The 20,722-nt window shown below is 38.2% G+C and overlaps 1 protein-coding gene across 4 annotated transcripts in view; it reads right to left on the bottom strand.

The window, feature by feature from the left end:
- UXS1 (UDP-glucuronate decarboxylase 1) overlaps positions 1-20,722 on the bottom strand; it is a 62,444-nt gene that overhangs the window by 5,634 nt on the left and 36,088 nt on the right. For all 4 annotated transcript variants that reach the window (XM_075739054.1, XM_075739063.1, XM_075739071.1 and 1 more), the window contains 6 exons: positions 20,172-20,276; positions 18,766-18,825; positions 16,353-16,474; positions 6,590-6,709; positions 2,239-2,282; positions 964-1,024 (listed from right to left, as the gene is read on the bottom strand). In XM_075739054.1, coding sequence (XP_075595169.1) covers positions 964-1,024; positions 2,239-2,282; positions 6,590-6,709; positions 16,353-16,474; positions 18,766-18,825; positions 20,172-20,276 — 512 coding nt within the window. The remainder of the gene's footprint in view (positions 1-963; positions 1,025-2,238; positions 2,283-6,589; positions 6,710-16,352; positions 16,475-18,765; positions 18,826-20,171; positions 20,277-20,722) is intronic.

Consider the following 20,722-nt stretch of genomic DNA (forward strand, 5'->3'; position numbering starts at 1 on the left):
AACTTACTTTTTTTTTTTTTAAAACCAACTTGCACGTGAACTCCTGATCAACATTTCAGAACAAAATGCTGAAAGCTTTGTATTAGCATTAGCTCACCTTCATCAGATTCAATTCCCTCCATCCCTAGCTTTTCTTGTTGTAAAACTTTTCTTTACTACATCTTGTTTGACCTAAAGTTGAACATTTAGATACATACAGATTTAAATACTGAGTTTTCTGGACATGAAACATGTGATGGGGTTTAAAAATATCAGCATTTGAATAGCAACATCAAAACGAATTCCTGGCCACAGGAAAAAAAAGGAAAAATCTAGTGAACAACTGTCCTGCAGAGTTGAATATCTGATTTGGCAAAAGTTGGCATACATGGAAATGACCTGGCATATCCATCCTTCTTCTATTCTTATATCCACCGCTGAGAATAAGGTGACAACAAATGGGACAGAACAAAAATCTCATTTGAAACGTTAAGTTGTAAGCAGCCTTAATCAATATTAGAAAATTATATAATCAAATACTATCCCATTTTTCTCTAATCAAGTAATGAAGTAATTTCTAATTAGAGTTAAGTTTTCATTCAGTGCTTTTTTTCATTAAAACCAGGCTTCAATCATTTGCTTGGTGTATCTTGCATGTCCCCCTCTGCTCACATTTTTGGTTTGGGTTTTGGTTTTTGCTTTTTTTTTTCCTCCATATTCTAATTACATAAGTCTTTTTGCTAAAACAAATGAAATCATAACTCTAGAAAATATATCCTGTTCTTGGAACTTCAACATCTCAACATCTAAGGGTTTAAAATCTTCTTATTTATAAAGAAAATACATGGAAGAATACATTGTTCATAATGGAAAGAGCTTTTTTCCTCCATTTATTTCTTCTACAAATCAGCATCAGTGACGAAGAAGAAAACAGAGGTGATGTTGGCCCCTGCAAAGTAAACACAGTAGAGCTCTCGTACTCACCAAGTTGACAGGACTGCTGACATTGCTGTTCATCAATGCCACCAACCCATTCACAAGATCACTATAAAAAGGGAAGAACAGATTGAGGCAATTTCCACTTCCCTATAAATAATATTCTTGTCTAAAAAGAGAGCTGCCTCCTCAGAGCTCCAGTAAAGCAGATCAGGCAGCTAAGGAACGCTGAAATCACATTTACAGTACACACTTTAATGGGTGCATGTTTTCTCGGCTATTGGTTCCACAGTCCCTATTGCAAGATATACTGAACTGGAGGTTAGTTTGGGATACACTGGCTGTAGTTCATCTGAGCATATGAAATAATATTAAAAAAAAAAATCAAGTTACTAAAAACCAATTAATACTTCCTCTTTCCTCCAGTACTCAAGCATACTTAGAGGCCCATTTCAAACAGAATAGAGTAAGTTGCAATACAGAGGCACATTACACCACCACCTACTTTGCAGTTTGTTGTTCGAACTGTCTTCTCGCTTTCAGAAATTTTTAAACCAAGTTTGTTAAAAACCACTATTTTGATGTTACCTCCCCCCAGCAAAATAACCCAAAGTTATTTTGGATTATCAGCAACAAACTTAGCAGCTTGCCCCTGAACATGCAAATCCAGATCTTTTTCATTATGACTTATAATCAGGAAAGGAGTGGCTACCTTGAACTGATGGGGTTTCCATAGTGCCTATCATCACTGTTACTACTTTCAGCAGAGGGAAAGAACATTTCCAAGCGGAGAATGACTACAACAACCCAGAAGTCTGGCCCGGAAATTCAGCTAGCACAACAGAGCAAAAGATACTGAGGAACAGATTCATTTTTTCTTAGTGAAAGTACATTCTGGCCTTGCTGACACTGCAAACATCAGCCACAGCAATACTCCCTCAGTTGGTTGCTTCCCCCAGAAGGGGACACACGTGTGTACAGTGTGCACACTGGCCACAGCAGCCCGAAGACACAAGGTGGCAGTATTGCCATTAAAGTGCAATGGCTGACAAACTGCTCAGACTTAAACCAGCATTAAAAACTTACCTGTTACTTGCTGTCCCTTGAAGGGAAGAACATATTAATATTTTAATTCAAAGTTCTAAATCAACTAAATTTTTGTTTCGTGGTATTTTTAAAAACTTCACTGTCTCCCTTCTGAAAGTTAAGCTGGCCTAAGCATAAACATAATTTCTTTGACTAAAATGCACATGCATTTGAAAGTGGCCAAGCTCAAAGAACCATCAAGTGAATTAAGTATCAGACAACACAAACAAGGCTTACCTGACATACTGGAAAGCTCTCGTCTGAGTTCCAGGTCCATAGACCTAAAACCAGATGAAAATACGAAAAGTTACATAAATATAAAATTCCTCTCCAGTCCAATTATCTTTTCCTCACCGTTCTAGACAAACGTCCCGAGGAGAAACACCTAAGACATAAGCTCAGTGTTGCAGGAATGGAAAAAGATGTGCTTGCAGAGCCTTTGGCAAAGAATCAGTTCTTTGAAGGTCTTTTTCCTCTTGGACGTGTCTCCAGTAAACATATCCTTAAGCATTTTGTTAACCAGAACTCTGGATGTAGGAAACATTCTCAGAGATGTAGGACAGAGTGATGCTTTGTCCTCTCCTGGAACACTGAAAGAGGCTGCAGCATGCACTAAGCCAGAAAAGAGCACTAAATATTTAAAGCAAACCTCAGAATACTAAGATGTGGTTATGATGAGCAATTTTTATTTGCTCATTAACAACAGCTAACTTCAAAGAGACCACCAAATATTAGAGGTCTCTTTAAAAATTGTTAAGAAAAATAGCACTGTAAGCATTTAAAGGAATCAGAAACAAAAAATTATCATATGAATCTCTAAATATTACTATCTGGGGAAATGAGATCTAGTGGCTACAACTTTGGAGCAAGTTGTTTAAGTTCAAAACAGATATTAAAACATGCCTAAAGTGAACATAATCAGATATCAGATAACATTCATACTTAAATTCTTAAAGTTATCAGTAGCATATTTAAGTGGGAAAAACACTTATGTGGGGATACACACATCTTACCACCAACCTGCTACAACAGAAAAGCTTTTTGAAGGACAGAATAGAAAGCATGTTTGTTTTCCTAGGGAACAGGAAAGACAATGCAATTGTTATACATGGAATCATAGAATGGTTTGGGTTGGAAGGGACCTTTAAAGGTCATCTAGTCCAACCCTCTGCAATAAGCAGGGACATCTTCAGCTAGATCAGGTTGCTCAGAACCCCATCCAACCTGACTTTGAATGTTTCCAGGGATGGGGCACCTACCACCTCTCTCGGCAACCTGCTCCAGTGTTTCACCACCCTCATCGTAAAAAATTTCTTCCTTAAATCTAGTCTGAGTCTATCCTCTTTCAGTTTAAAACCATAACCCCTTGTCCTATTGCAACAGGCCCTACATGCCATGATCTGTCACTTGGTAAATCTGCTGCAATCAAAAGAGTTCACATTTCAGTAGGCATTGGGTAAGACCAGGGGTTTAAGAGTTTACCCAATAACTGATTGCAAGAGGAATGCACCAGGAAAGCACACTGACAGCCTGATGGCCTCTCAAAGCAAACAGGAAGACGCTTTTGTGTATGTATAGAGCTTCCTGCTTTGTCTTCTTTTAGCTTGTGGCGTAAGTTTTACCTAGGTAAGTTATTTGTGCATGACTTCTGCAAAGTCATCCCTGTGGCTACTTTTCCTACATGCAAGCAGTGGCTGGAAAATACAATGTAGTTTCCTCCTCCCAATTTCTCTTAATAAACCCTTCCTTTAAACAATACAAAGCAACGATGGTCATGTTTGTACAGGCTAGACTTTCTTCAAATTAAAGAGATTGTCTTCTCAAGAGATTATTTACTCCATTTGAACAACTATTTTGAAAAATTTTAGAAAAGAGTGAAATACACTCAGTTTCTAATAAGTCAACACTAGGTATTCCTGTCAGCCAAATTCTATGACGATACAAGGCTGAAATGTTTTTTTCTTTAAATTACTGTTTCTTGCTGATTATTCATTTATTTCACCTGATCAGCTGAACAACTCTCTCCTTAGTTTTTTTCTCATATCCAGTAGTTTTCAATGTCAGACAGTTACTCACTAGAGAACAGTGATACCGGACAAAATATTCTATTTTATCCTCTATTACATTCTTGATAAAGTCTAGACAGCATGGCACTTGCAAAAGAGAAAAAAAAAGCTTTCAATATTCCCTCCCACAGAACAACACTGACTTGAGATTACTCTTATTGATGCTCTGAAATATCCCATAGAATGCATGTTTTAAAACAAGATAGCTGCTTCATATTTAGTAAGGCTTCACAAAATTTCCAGTTAGTGTTCTCACTCTGTTCTCAGTATAAAAGATTACAGGACTACTTTCAATAAAATTGGAGAAATGAAAAAAAAAATATGCTTGAAAGGCCAAATATGGCAACAGCTCATTACATGCACTAGGAGAACAAACTTGCAAAATGGAAGTACCTTCTGACCCTCTATAGGCTAGATTAGCCTTCTAAAGAACATTTAAAGGCTCAGACTTTACGGCCCAGGATGCCATCCTGGGAACATACAGTACTGACAAACCAATACATGGTTACATTCGTAACCATCTTGCAACAAACAAAACCTGCAGCTTTTGGCAGACACCTGGGCAAGAAAATGAAACTCTTTCTGCAGGAATTTGAATGCTTTTTTGTTTATTTGTTTTGCAAGGAACAAAAATACCGAACCCATGCAGTTCTGCAATTAGCCCAATCAGTGCTGAAGAAACTCCTATCAGTACACAGTAGGCAACCTGGACTCACTGGTTTTGTTAGCTACCCAAGACTAAGCCCTTGACATCTGCAGTCTTAACGCTGACTTGTATGACACATTAAGTATGATATGTCCTAGTAAACACAGGCCATTAAGCCACAGTCAGCATCACACAATTGCTACCATACTCAGAGCACTGACAGCGCTTTATAGAAAAAAGTAAATCTCTGGGGAAAAAGCAAATCTTTAGGAGATGCAGTGAACACAGCACTGGAATTAATACAGGATTGTTACTCTGAAATAATTGCAGGCCTAAACCCAAAATTTAGCAATGGTTAGGAACAACAGAGTAGCCAAGATGCATCACTGATGATATTAAAAAATAATAATAGATTGCCTAAGTTAACAATCACTGATAAACAGCAAGCAAGCAAATGCTGACCTCCAGAGAAGACCAATCTTTCAAAAATTATCAGTGTACTTAAGTCAGGTATTGTGCATTGCTTTGCAGACTATACATAATTTGAACTTTTAAAAAAGAAGTTCTAGATTTCACTTGGTCAGTACGGTACCCAAGTTTTGCAGTGGGTAGCTATAGTTTGGCATATCATTTTTAAAAGATTTAAAGTATGGGGAGATCTATCACAGGACACCAAGCTTCATCTTGCCTGGGCATGACTTATTCCCTGGTCTAGACTCTTCAATGCTCTGTCCAGTTTCAGATTTTGCTCTACAAGAATCATGGCAGTGGGAGCTGCCACAAAAGTTTCACCCTTTTCCTCCTTGGATTATCTGCTCTCTCCTAGAGGAATTCCTGGCTGAACTCTGGATTTTATAGTCTCCAATAGAAGGAATGCTGTCTAAATCTCAAGATAGCTGTCCTGTGGAGGTACTAAGCAACACTTTTAGTTATTTAGCAGAAGGCTTTGAGTGATTTCCTGGCACTTCACTCTTCTAATCTAGGCAATATTATCAAATATTTATATGAAATTTCTGTTGTATGTCACATAAATTGTAAAGGTTTCCATGAGCTCACAACTGATCTCAGATTGTAAACTACTTTTTCCTGTTTCAGGATGCCTCCTAATTTATTTTACATATCCTCATTATTTTATAACAGTAAACTAAACACGATCAGGGCATAGGGTCAGGCACTGTCTATATTTCTAAATTACCAGCAGCACCTTTTGCAGAATATTGGCCTGTGCCAGCCCTTGCTCTCCCAGACAATGTTGTGATATTGCTTAAGCATTATCAAGAGCCAAGGAGCATTCACAGCAAACAATTTGGATATGGCAACTTGTTTCAGCAGGAAAACTTAGCTGTAAAGATGTGGGCCATGCCACAACACTTCGTCAATGGCAAAAAAACCCAGTCCTGGCCTACTTTATTTACTAATACGTGAAGGCCTTTAACGTTACCTTACACAGGGAAAATTTAGGCTGATCTCCAAGCTTGCAAAAAGACACTTAGATGCCTAACTTCCAAAAAGGGTTTGGAGAAAGCTCCTCAACAGGAAGAGGTACCAAAACATGATTCTGTAAACACTGTCATGCTGTGTTCCCATAGAAGAGTTGTGACAGACAAAGGTTCAAGTTCAGGATGACTAAAACACTTTCTCAGATTGCAACTGGTACCCTTGTTTCTTCTCTCTGGTAGAGGAACACCAATACCATCAACAGAGCACATCTTTGCATATATAATTCTATACACTTAAGCTTGATGCACTGAAAGATTTGATTTTTCAGAGGGGGGGAAAACCTCAGTGTCTTCTAAAATCTAGCCTCTTTCATAGCACATGAGGATAGGATATAAAGACAAACAACTCTTCACACCACTGAGAGGTCACTACTTACTGTTAGTGGTTCTCCCTGGAGAGCTTGTAGGATAAAATTACTGACAACTCTACCATCGTTCATATGCATTCGAGGACCGAAAGTATTGAATATTCTGGCAACCCTCACTTCAACTCCTTCCTGTAAGCAAAGAAAAAAGAATTGTTATTACCTTAATAAAAGCATCTGTCTTCCTAAAAGTGCAAATTAACTCTTCCCTGCCCAAAAGCTTTCTTAAGAATCCCTCTTACAGCTTAAACATGCATTGTTTTCTCACCATGAAACACTTCTAACTTCTCATCAATGCTACTGGGAACTGTAGTGCATACAGCATGGTAATATATACTAGATCTCAGTACCTGTAATGCAAATTCTAAATCAGTGCTAGAACAGCTCATAATTTCAGCAACGCATTTTCTTCAAACAAGAACTTTAAGATTTTTCAATAGTACCCTTCCAACACCAACTTATTTCACCTGGAACTTACCTACATTTTTTGCACATAAGTGAAGCCTCACAATCACCAGATACAGTAGCAAGGTAGCATTTCCAAAGATTTGAAAAGTTGAACGCTTCAGATAAGTATGTTTACCCATGCTATAAAGTAAGTGGCTTTGTAACCACAGCCACAATGTTTCTTAGCTCCGTGCTACTTACTAGGCTATGTAAATACATGCATTGCAATCCAGGTCTCTTCAATGGCTTAGTTTTTTCCAAGAAATGTTTCTATCATTCCCAGAAGTCCTTTCTGTAGGGTATTTTGCAAATCTTCAAAGCAAAATGCAACAAATATGTGAAATTGGAAACTGGACAAGTGTATTATTGGTACATCTGTGGCTGAAGGCTGCAGCCCACACACACTTCATTCAGGAGAGACCTGGAAACACATTTTTCTTGGAAATAAATGTAGCTTCACGTACATGAGAAATTTGCAGAAAAATCTAATCTTCTCTCTTGGGTCTCGAAGCGATTCATCAACAAATGAATCCTCAAAGAAGTTTTGTGAAAGCAATAGCATTAGCTTTTTACAGATGAGAGAGTGAGAGAGGCAAAAGGCGCAGTTAACACTTTCACTATTTCTTGGTGTTGAGCAATGGGAAACACCAAGCAGTATAGGTAAAGCCCAACACTTCCTAGTACGGAGACGGCTAAACAACATCCTGTTCTGTTTAACTGTAGGTAAGGTTTCAGTCACCATGATCAAACGTTGTTTATATTTGCAACTGAATTGTAAACTAACAGTAACCAGGGAGGTAACTATTGTGCCATAAAAAAAGCTAGTCTTGGGTTTTTACCACACAACAAGCTTGCATCCTTAACAGAGCCAAAAAAATAACCTCACAACACCCACTTGGCCCTGCTGAGAAACCCTGGACAGAGCCAAAGTCCCTTCCCACCCAAAATGCATCAGTTGGGAACATTTTCTTTATTTTCTGTTAGCTAAAAAAGCAGTATAACATGTCAAACATACACTTCCAGCTCTATATTACAGAGTCTTCTCAATGCTTTCACTGTATCTGGAAATATATACTGATAGTTTCTCATTCTTTTGCTTTGCCCAGCACTCTATCTGAAAAAGCACACTGATTCCTTCAGGGAGGGATTGTATTTCATGGGGGCTTTCCAGATATTGCCATTAATAACAAGTACAGAAAATGAGGCACTTGGAAGCTAGTACTCAAGATAAAAATAACTCATTAAACAATGCTGACCAAAAAGCCTCTCTTGTACTGCACAAGCTACAGCAGCAGCCTTATTTTCCAGTATTGGCTGGAAACTAGCAAGGAAATCTAGAAAAGAAAAATAACACATTCTCTATAGGCATTTTCTCATAGCCACAGTGAATCCAGTATTTCTTCTCCCTTCTGTTTATTCCCCTCCCCCCACTGTAATGCTGTCTTTTAAAATAACTTTTTATTTATAGTGTCATCTAGCAAAGCTTTCCTCTGCAGCCTACTGCTTTGAAAATCTATTTTCTAAGCAGCTGAATTTCCATTTGTGCCTGTAAAACTGGGAGCTATCTTCTCAAAAGAAGCTTTTCCACAAAGTGATTTTAAAAATTGTCCTAAGTTTCCTTTTGCCATTTCATGAACATCTCCTTTGAAGCTATTTTTTTTGCATGTTGAGTAACTCTCCACCCTTTTTTGTATTAACTGCCTGCAAGTACTTATGGTACACTCTTACTTATGTCTTGTTACACTGAGTATCAAGAACACCACTGTTAGTTATGACTGACTACCTCATGTACAATATTTTATTCTATCCTAGAGAAAGGGGAAAAACTTCTTTGGCCCACATTTATATTGCTAAACAAAAGAGAGCTTGAGAGTAACCCCTAACACTGAGATCAAATGTGATCAACTGGCTTCTGTCCTCACAGTTTAAGACTATGCCTTCCTAGAGCAGATTAATCAGAGAGAAAGTTCCTTCAGCAATCCAAAAACGAGCCCGAGAGCAAGCTAATACAATGCAGCATTGTAGGCTATCAAAATACTTCAGCTCCCTCTATTATTTACCAGTATGAACAGGTTCACAGAGACCGTGCCTGTACAGATGGAGGGAAAAGACAGAAAATATGCAAGAAAGATTGTTACAGCGCACAGAGATACTTCCTCTGAATAAATACTCAGACTATTCTATAGCAGTCAGTCAAAAAGCAGCATTAGTTATCCAATCTCCTCTGCAAGACAAACTTGTCCACAGACTTCAGCATGAGTCTTTACCACTTAGTTCTAGAGATCCCTGCTCCAGAAAGTATCAAGGCTTCAAGGATGCTATGGTAACATCTTAATTTAAAAAGATGTATTTTAGTTTTATAAGCTTTTTAAGAAAAGGTATCTCCTTGTGTTGGCTGTCTTACTAATTAACAGTGCTTCCTTCTTTGTAAAGTCTGTGGATCTATCTGAACAGCAGGCATGAATTAGCCCTCCCTGCACACAAAATCAGAAAAGGGAAAGCTGCAATTGTCTGCTCTCCAGCAGACAACTGGATTCACCAACAAAACAAAAAATCTGCCAGGGAAGGTCCAGTTGCATGGATATCACTGTGACATGATAAAAGTCTTTATCAATGTTTCAGCTAAAATTACTAAGATTGTTGCCTGCATCCTTTGCTTTATTAGTGATTCATATTATCTTCCATGTGTTTCAGAGATCATTAACTCTCAGAATTATTCCCCAAACCCTGAATTCTAATCACAGCAAAATTACTAGCACAGTGTTCACCAGGATCTGTGATGTGTTTAAGCTACAATACTCTACACTGAGGCTTGGTCCAAGGTAATTTTTATATATATACACACTGCCTATTGTCTAAGTAAGATGTGATTAATTCCTGGTTACTAACAGTGTTTTAAAACAGTTTTGCAAAAGTAGTAATGCTGAGATCTGAATTTCATAAACAGCAAAGCTCCTAAACAAGCTAGAAAGGACAATCACAATCATCTGACTCTACTTGTGGCATAACACAGGTCCCTGAACACAAACAAGGCACACCTCCAGAACTCTTATCTTACAGTTGAAATATTATCATGCTTACAGTTTAACACTGCCCAGACTAGAGAAGCTACAACATCTCTTTGAGGTCTCTTCATACCATTATTTGTACCTCCTTGCTGAAAGTATGTCCATTTCTGGCATGTGCCTCAGCTTGCATACCTCTTGTATGTACTGTACATGGCCAATGCAAACAGCCACAGGCCTGTTCCACCAACACTTTGACAGAAGACGTCATTGGGAAGCTGTCGTGGTTTCACTCAGCTGGCAGCTAAAACAACTACACAGCCGTTCACTCTCCCCCTCCCAGGTGGGACAGAGGAGAGAATTGAAAATGGAAAAAAACCCAAAAATCTCATGGGTTGAGATAAAGACCGTTTAATAGGACAAAAAAGGAAGATTAATAATAATAGAATACACAAAACAAGTGATGCACAGAACAATTGCTCACCACCTGTAGACCACCGATACCCAGCTAGTTCCTGAGCCACGGTCTAAACCCCTGGCCAGCTTCCCCTATATACTGAGCATGACGCCATATGGTATGGAATATCCCTTTGGCCAGTTTGGGTCAGCTGTCCTGGCTGTGTCCCCTCCCAGCTCCTCGGGCACCCCCCGCCTTCTTGTTGGCAGGGCAGTATGAGAAGCTGAAAAGTCCTTGACTGCTTGGTAAGAACTAAAAAGAGTGTGTTATGAACATTATTCTCATCCTAAATCCAAAACACAGCACTAGCCAGCTGCTAAGAAGAAAATTAACTCTATCCCAGTCGAAACCAGGACAGAAGGGATGTGTACCCACTTAAGTACATCTGTGTCTGAATTACTAGGATATTCCCTTCAGACAGGGCTTTTAACATCATCAAAATACAGTTTTCTAACCTTATCTAGGGTACAAGGTTATTTTGCAATTGATAACAGCATAGAGCATGTAGAAACAGTAATGATAACAGAGCATTAGCGAAACCATTGTGTCTGAATATGGACCAGAAGACCTGACAGTTTTTTTCCTGCTTTATTTTCCTGTAATTTGGAAATTATAGTATTGCTCCACTGACAGAAAAAAGCCTCCTATTACATCCACACTATGTTTACATTAGGAAGGTCTGACAACTCGGGTAAAACAATACAATTTAGAAACAGATACTTAAATAATGAAACTCTCTACTTAGAGAGGCTCCTATTACTAATGACCCAGTGAAACAACAGGTTGCGTTTTTATAATACTGCCTCAGTTACTACAGTGTTCTCCCTTTTTCACCTCACTTCTTCCAACTGAATGTTAGCAACAGATAGCTTTGAAAACCTACATGCCATTTCTGCATTTGTACAGGACCAAACACAATGTTTTGGTTCATGTGCAGAGCTCCTACAGAGCAAAAAAAGAAAAAAAATAAATTAATACAGATTGTTTTAACAGCTCATTAGAAAACATGTAGATCCATTAATCCAATAGCGCAGAGAATACATACCAGCAGGTTTTAGAAAATGGCAGGACTATCAGAAGGACTGCATGAGGGTAACTGGAACAAGCCAGTTTCAAAAGCTTAGCATTTTTTAACCTCTAAATTATTACAGTTAGCAGGACTTAACTTTATTGAACTATGGGGAAGGATTTTTATCTGTGGTTTCTCTTTTCCAAAGTATAAAAGCCCATTTGTGAACCATGCAGTTATAATGATTGAAAGCAGCACTGTTTCTTCTTTTGAAGTGGAGCCAGTTAATCAAGATAAAAGCAACTAACAACAAACAGTACTTGAAATTTTCAATGGAACCACCACATTTATTGAGAACATTAATGTAACTGTGAGTGTGTGAACTCTCCGACTTTCCAGAGGAAAGGAGTTGTGTATGATTTTTTTCTTTTCTTTCTGAATTTCACTGACTTGGTACACAGTAACTCAGACGGGACACTAGTAGCAGTGACACCTGCCCTTCAGGGTTGCCAATGCCCTCTCGGTCAGCAGTGAGAGGGGCTGTAGCATCCCAACTCTACCTCACAGGCAGTGCCCAAGGTGTCTGACTGCCTGTAGTATCTTACAGACTCCCCTCTCCAACCTTCGCCTCACTAATATCCAGTTTCCTGGATGTAAAACTCCTCTGCATGGCTTCTAAAAAGCTAAAGGGATCCATGATAGCTCTTAGCACGACAATTGAGCTTTGGCCTTGTATACATCCAACAGTAACCACCATCTGTGTCACTAAAGCCTGTTGTCTGGACTTCTGACTATTGCCCCAAAGAGATGCAATGCTTCCTCTCCTGCCCCTGTGATGTCAGAACTACAAACAATTAAACTCTATTTTTCTACAAAAAGGATCAATTCTGCATCTTTTCTTAAGCAAACTGCTAGCAAACTTTATATGACAACACCAAAAATGAATGCTGCCAGCTTAAAAATAATCTATATTGAGTATCAAGGAAAGAAAATGAGAAGCAATAATTAGAGAATACAGGATAAACTCCCAAAAGACATTAAAGCAAACTGTTTTAATTCAACATAGCTATTTGTTTTCAATCTAATTACTCAATAACTACCTGGTTATTCACTATTCAATGCCCTTTCAGTTGCAATTCGATCAACAGTTTTCATTACCCCTACATTTTATATCAAGGCTTTTTATGAAGCCAACTCAATTTGTGAATTAAAGATTAGAGGGAAAGTACAGCTTTCAGAAAACAGAAAATCAGCCTCATGTAGCAATTGCAATGCACTTCTATATTTAACAAATTTCAACATCAGTTTGCATGTGTTATTCTCTCACATTAATTAAATAAACTTCACCTCTAACAGCCTTCCTTTCTTCTGTTACCTACTAAGATTTTTTTAGCACCTTGAGTCTTCACAGTCCTGGTCATAGAATATTCTATAATGCACAGCACAACACTTGTCCACTTAAAGAAGGTTATACTTAATATTGGATTATAACTCAATTCACTCCTATATGCTTAGAAAGGCATCCAATGGAATTCTTAATTGGAAGATCTAAGCTATTCTAAAGCAATTTGAAAACTATCACACCACATCATGTACAACTAAGCCCATTTGCGATCACTGAAGCCTGCAGTCACACAGTTGGTATGAAAAAAGGATGAAGAAAGTGGAAGGAGATGAAAAATTTCCCTGCAACATTCCATGGTGACCTGATATGTTGCTTCAGCTCTGGAGAATTTCCTTACACATCGATAGTATAAGAGGAGAAATTACATCTAGTTAACAAAACACTGGTAATATGCTAAGCATTTAAAATGCTGTGTATTTATATTTATGACATGCCTATGCAAACGTATCGGAATCCTGCCATGAAGGTAGTATCAAATGCTGAGTAGTATTTAAAAAGCCAGAGTTGGAGCGTACATGAATATTTGGATTTTCAGGTAGTTCCATAATTCCAACCACATTTTTTAAAAAGGTTAAATGTGTAGTGAATAGCAACTCTGGAACAAAGCACAAAATCTGTATTGCAGTACTATGTGCTGAAACTTCCCTCCCACCTCTTTATACCACCCCCCCCGCACCTGTATGTTTTCTCCATCTATATATGTCCAGGAAGACCTTACATGCATTTGAAAAATGCTGTTCATTTTGGAAAATGGTGGTATTACCTTATCTAGTAAAATAGAAGTTCTGTGGAAGAGAAGAATTACTGGCTGTGCAATCATATCACATCTATAGCAAGTCACACATCTCTATACGAAGTTTATGCAAAAAAAGCACTTTAGAAGGACAGGAAAGGATAGGCAGAATAAAGATAACAGTACAGAATGAAGAAAGCAAACAGATCAACAAGCTGTTATTATAAGAGAGCTTCAAAACTATGCCTTGCATCTTGTTAAGGCAATTAAGTGAACCGAAAAAGCCTTTCCAGGAGGGAGCGCTAGCACGTACTGTAAAAGATGAAGAGAAGGGAATTCTGAAGAAGTCTAAATCAGAGGATGCAACTTGGTTTCCAGATGAACAGGGCATGGAACTAAAGCGTCCTGTGGCTTGAGAAAGGTTCCAGAAGCAAGTACTTCCACTCACACTAAGGAGCATGGCTGACCTATGCTCCTATAAGAATTTATGGAGGGAGAGCTGTTCCCAGAAGCCTATAGCAAACATACACTCAAACTACACACTCAGATGGGATGACATGAACTTGTGTACATGCTTTGAATTTGTGAGCTCTGCATTTCTCCAGCAAGTATTTCACTGCCCACCTCTCCTTTAAAGCAGATGCTTCTATATTACTTAATACTACTACTGCCCTTGGACTCTGATAAGGAAGTACTGCTAGGCTTGTTTAAAGATAGCAGTTGTGAAGACGAGATAAAGTCAAGAAATGCTTAATTCATCGGGCCAAAATAAGTGAACAAAACAACATTGCCAGCAGAAAAGAGCACACCAAAAAGGTGTACAGTAGCCAGGACAGGCTACTGAGGAACTCTGACAACTGTGAATAAAGAGTCATCTTTGACTAGATTCAAGCACTGTTCTGATTCAAACAGCCTGTCTAGAAGTATAATGTAGAAGTTAATTTTTATTTTAAATTTTTTTGAAATATGATTAGGTATTTAAGGTACCTAACGATGTGCATGATGATGGAAATCTTTGGAAGAAGTGACAAGAAAATGCAGAAATAAGTTTGTTTGTTTCTTCTTTTTATTGAACCTGAGAAGATTCTGGAAGTATTTTAGCCTGAAATCCTGTAAATCCAATTGTTTTGGGCTAGGTCACTCCCATGTGAAAACCCTCTTAAAAGCACAAGACTTATTTCCATAGAATTTCCTCACTAGGGAAAGAGAATATTTCTTCCACTAGTAACAGTGTATCATCTACACTCTGAAAAAAACCAAAAAACAAAAACAGCTCAAGAGTGTTTCAGAATATAACTGTGGGACAAGTTTGCGCAGACTTCACCAGGCCATAATAAAGTACAAGAAATATCTCACAGAGCTGCCCCTAGGACGGAGAACTCATTTGCATCACAAATTTTCACTTAATGTATGTGTGCACCGCAGTTCCACCTTACAAACCTTTACTACCCTTTGTAAATCCTGCATAAAATTTATGGGATAGAGTCGTGACTCATCTTGTGGCTTTAAGGTACAGCCCATGATTTTCAAAATGACCTGCAGTCTTGCCCTTCTAAAAGAATACTGCAGTGGTACCACAAAAAATTCAATACCCTACAGCACCAGCATTTCTCATAAAAACTACAATATTCAACTGCGAATGGATTTCCAGACCCACGAGGAATATTCTTCTACAATGAAGTACAGAAGACATCATCCTGAACAAGAGCACTACCCCATATCGTACCGTAAATGATTTAAAAGAGAACAAAGGAGACACGAACCTCTGCCTTCCCTGTCTGGCAGAACAGATAAGAGGAAATTATGACAACGTCTGCACTGAAATACCATCCCTACAGTCCTACCACTTAAGTTTAATTCTGTTTTCAAAGTTTGTAAAAGTCCTTAGCATTTTATCATTTAAAAGTTCAAATTCTACAAAATATACTACCTTTGATTGATTTATACCTTTGTATATTAAGGCTGCAAACACCAAGAAACGGTGATACGATTTTCTTTAGTGTGCCACATTTTCTAATTGAAAAGTCCTCCAGAGACTAGCTGGACAGCAACTGAGTAAGATTCACACACAGGTAAAGAGTCAATGCTGCATTAAGTTAATGAGGACTTTCTACTTGTTGATTATAAAACCTACCGAAATTGGCATGTATCATTTCACAAACATATTTTTAAATACATTTTTATCCTCATGTTACTGTCTTTGAAAAAGTGCATTACATAGCCAACTATTCATATTTTTTGTTAAGGGCTGTATTTATACCTACATAATTTTAAGACAGTTCTAAAGTGATTTAAAATACCTTGCTCCTATATGGGTATTCATTAAAGAACTTCCTAATTTTTACTTGTGTATTCTGATTTCAATTTACTTCTCAGTACAGAATCAACTTAAAACAACTCTGCTATCTGGCTCCCAAATTAGTTAGGTCATCTCAATTTAATCTGTCTAAAATCTATTTACAATACTGAAAGACATAGTCTATCAAGAAGACTAAAGCACATTTTCTTGAAGAACACTGCTCATCTGAAAAAACATAATGGATGGGAGCAATAAAACTTTTGCATTAAAGAGAATAGATTTTGCAGCTACAGTATAAACGCTCCTACTCAAGACATCCTCTTTTGCCCTCCTACCTCCAAATCCACATAGTCCATTTTCACCACACATTTGACCTTTGTGATTACAGAAAATCCATTGAATCTGATACACATTTAATACCTGTTTCATGTATGCATAGCACATGGTCTCTGCAACCCGCTTTCCTTCATCATAGCAGGCTCTTGGGCCTATTGGATTCACATGGCCCCAGTAATCCTCATTTTGAGGGTGAACTTCAGGATCTATGGGAAGGAAAAAAACAAACCCACCTTAAATGATCTTCTATCAATAAGGTGACTATATATATCATGACTCTTTCAGTAGATCACTGGTGTTATATAGTTCAGCTTCTCTCTGAACTATGCATTTAAAAGATACTAAGTTTCAACACCATTCCTTAAAAGTGTTTTCACTAGAACCACAAAAATGACAGTTATGGAAGATGTGAGACTCAAGATAACTGAGTACAAGCAAAAACCAGCCACCACCTACTTTCCCCTAAAAGAGTCTGTGAACTGAGGGTTAAACTCAACTCTTCTCTGCAAAGACAGACCACCTCAAGGGAACAAGTAAGACTCATATAACGTAATTCAGAGGAAATATTATAGGTTATATAGGCAGGGCTTTTTACTGTATTTGGAAAAAAAAAAGTAAAGCATTTTCAAGTTTTATAAAGTAAGAAGGAAAGAAAAATGGACAAAACGCGAAAGTACTGCACTTCTTAAAGAAGAAGGAGTAGAGCGATGTACCACAATGTACTTGCTATGTTTCTTCTGTTTATCCTAGCTACCACTGGGCACAAACAATGAAGCTAGACAATCCTTTGATTTGACCCAGTACAGAAACTCTTGATTAAAAAAATAAACAAACTAACCAAAAAACTCCCTGGAAGCTCTGTCCCTCTGCATGCTTGAAACAATACAATCACTTTGTTACATTTCCCCACTTAGCTATCTGTGCTGCCTTACCCTCCTCACTGGATTTGAAGTTTGCATGCATTACTACTAGACTTTCAAATTACAGTTTAATTTATGAAACAATGTTGATGGTCAGTTCTGATTAACCCTTGCAGTTTTTCTGCTCCTCACTGACATGATTTGAGATGAATTCCTGCCATATGACAGCCACAGAGCAATGACAAATGCAGAGATGTTTTACACAATCACAAAAGCCCATAGCACTCTTAAAAGGGCCCCAGAAGGTGCTGTGATGTGGAAGGACGCTTCAGCTTCTGCCTCCTTTCTGGCAGAGGCAGCCTTATGAATCACTTGGAAGCTCTCTATACAACAGTGCTTTGAGAACTCCCGTGGAAACAGCTAACATTTTCTGACTTAATTTTCCATCCTTTATTTTTCAGCAAATTGACTTTGTCTGTTTAATCAGAGCATGATGTGAATAGACTCCACTGGCTTTAGTGACACAACAAAGCCTGATAACCAGGCAGACTGAGCAGAGCAAGGAGGCTCCAAAAATTGGGGGTTTTTTTTGCCTGTTAGTCACCTGTTCCAGACGGGAGTTTGTTCAATTACAGAAGAGTCTACCATTTTTCTTTGTGGAGCCTGACCATGGATAATCAAAGCCAAGAGATATTCAAGCTGCTTATTTGTTGCCCAGTCATCTTAGTAGATCTCTTGCTTGGGTATTTGCTTTGAATCTTACCAAGTGAAGTTACTCCACCACAAGTGTACTCCCTGAGGTATGTTCTTTGTCCTTCCTCACTTTTTCCTCACAAAGCTTTGTATCTTGTTACAGAGATGATTATTTTGTGTTTGCTTGTTTGTTTTTTAAAGTCTAGACTCTCACAACTACTGATGTTGAGCAGGTGACTGTGCCTGCATATCTCCACTAACCTTGCAATTACTGCTGTTATCAATTAGGCAACAGTTTGCAACAGCGGAAAGTTTCCTCTAGTAGGTACAGGGTCTGTCACACCCCCCAAGGAAGTGCTAAAGCTTCTTGTTTCATGCAGCTAGCAGTTCGGTCATTCTCTTGCTACTCTACCTCTTAGTAACGGCAGAACGAAGGAGAAATATGGCACCACTGCTCAATATTATGTTTTAAGAGACACCACAATGGCATGCATGCACAATCACTATTTTCTTAGCTTGGAGGTTATGTCCTTGTCTCTTGCACTGTGCTGCACACACTAGAGTGATTGCTAAATTGTAACAATACAATTCATAAGTACACTGGGAAGAGAGAAGCAGATTTGCTACTGAAATTATCTTTCTTCACCAGTTTTCATTATGGCATCTGGATTTTAATCAGATTTCAACACCCAAAATTCCCCCACAAGCCCTTTTGAAAATGAGCCATAAACTAAGACATAGAAAAGTCTGAGCCTCCTTCTACCACTCTAGTTAGAGACTTAAAGCAAGTACTAATGCCCACATTTAAGGCTGTGAGAAGTGTATCTGATAAAGAAATCAAGCTATGACAGTGATGAAAATCTATCAGTCATCTGACAAAGGTTCATAAATATCTTTTTACAGTCACATCTCAAGAGCTCTAAAGACTGTTTTATCCACCTTACCTCCATATACCTCTGATGTAGAGGCCAGCAGCAGTCGTGCTCCAACACGTTTGGCTAACCCTAAATTTTGGGCAAGAGGGAAAGAAGAGAATCTTTCAGTCACATTAACTGCTTTAGTGTGATCCCATTTTACATGTTTTTAAAGAGATTTTGATTTCTCTCACTAGATAAATCTAGCTGTAAATCACATCCATAGCTCCCACTCCCAAGCCAGAAGACTTGAGAAACAGCAGAGCAGCACCCACATGTGTGATGTATTTGCTTCTGGGACTAAAAGTTACACTGAACCACGATCCAAGAACATAATATATCACACCCTAAATAAAGGCCACGGAAGCATAAACCATTCCAGTTATGGAATCAGGACTCTGAAACAACGTATTCTATTATGATTACCAAAACTTAAAGATAAGCTACACAAGGAAACTGATACAGAATAACATGCCATAGGACAAAAAAATCAGTCATTTTCCCTTTATTATACCCCTTTAAATAGACTGGATGATCCTACCCATCACTTGAGATTGTTCTGCACTCCATTTCAATGACTTTCTGGCCTTCAAGTTGGCATGGCCAATCAAAGAAATCTCTCATCTATGCCGTACAACTGTCTGGTAACTCAATAGCTTCTAAATCATTTAATTCTCAGAATTGTACTCACTAGAGCATCACTCAAATGAGAAACTCAGCTGAGCTTATGCCCAGTGGTTATTTTTGACTTAGAATAACTCTTAGGATCACTGACATCCAGTTCAAGCTGCAGCATATGCCAAATGGATCAATGATGGGAGGAAAAAAGTAGTGAAGGCTTGAGGCCTTCTTTTCATAGGCCCATTCCCAGCATCAAAACCAATAGACAAAGCTCAAAATGCTGCCTTGTAATTATCTAGTATGAAGGTAGATATTAAATGTCCTTGCAGAATTTGCTAGCCAAGGCATGCACGAAAGGGTGCAGTACTCTTGATGTTCAGGGTTTACAGCGCCAATGAAGTTCCACCTAGTTCAACATTTGCTGTGATGGAAAGGAAGAGTCATTCGTGGCAAACGTGGGAATGTTCCAGTCACCGAAATGAGAAGTGCAGTCAAGCACACAACTTTGCTATAAAAATTCCATGCAATTAATTGTTTCTATGACTTCTACAATTATTGCAGTTATTACTCCATAGCCAAGTTACAGGCATGAAGTTCTTGTGCTTTGATAGCTGAGCTTACATGTTGCCAGAGTTCATCTGCAGGTATATTTAAAGGAAAAGTACACAAATCTTCAGAGGGGAACCTCTCCTTATTTTTCTGAAAGAATCTACTTTTTGAAATGTTCAACTCATCTGCTCCATCTTCCCCTCCCACCAAAACTCTATCCAGGTTATACTATGTCTAACAAAGTAAGAAAAAAGGTTTCCACTTACCCAGCATGTTTAATGTCCCAATAGTGTTGGTCTTTAATGTTTTTATAGGATTATACATGTAATTTGGAGGAGAAGCAGGAGATGCTAGATGATAGATCTGGTCCACTACAGAAAAATGAAGGGGGGGGGGGGGGGGGGGGAAAGCAAGCATTATTTTCCCACATAACATATTAAATGAGAAAGCATTAGACACAAGAAACAAGCACTTTCTGCATTTCCTAGCACTGGAACTCAGAACTTCCTATATTGCTACCTACAGATGTATGCAAACCTGTTGAAAACCAAATTTTTACGACAACAAAAACTAAAGCATAATATATACCAACACTGTTGACGCAGACACAGAAGTCTGTGTGGGTGTTGACACTTGTAAAAATTTTAGTTATGAGTACTTCAGAGATGTTTAGGAGCTGCAAAAGTATATGCAACATTCTATTACCCTCAAGTTTTTAAGTGACTACCAGCTTCAGAACATTTTTCTTAAATGGAATCCCAAGCAAAGGTGACAGAAACATTTTTTTAATACCAGGAGGAACCTTTTGGGAAAAATA

This window comes from Balearica regulorum, chromosome 1 (assembly GCF_011004875.1).
Source record: "Balearica regulorum gibbericeps isolate bBalReg1 chromosome 1, bBalReg1.pri, whole genome shotgun sequence".
In the NCBI taxonomy this organism is placed as follows: domain Eukaryota; kingdom Metazoa; phylum Chordata; class Aves; order Gruiformes; family Gruidae; genus Balearica; species Balearica regulorum.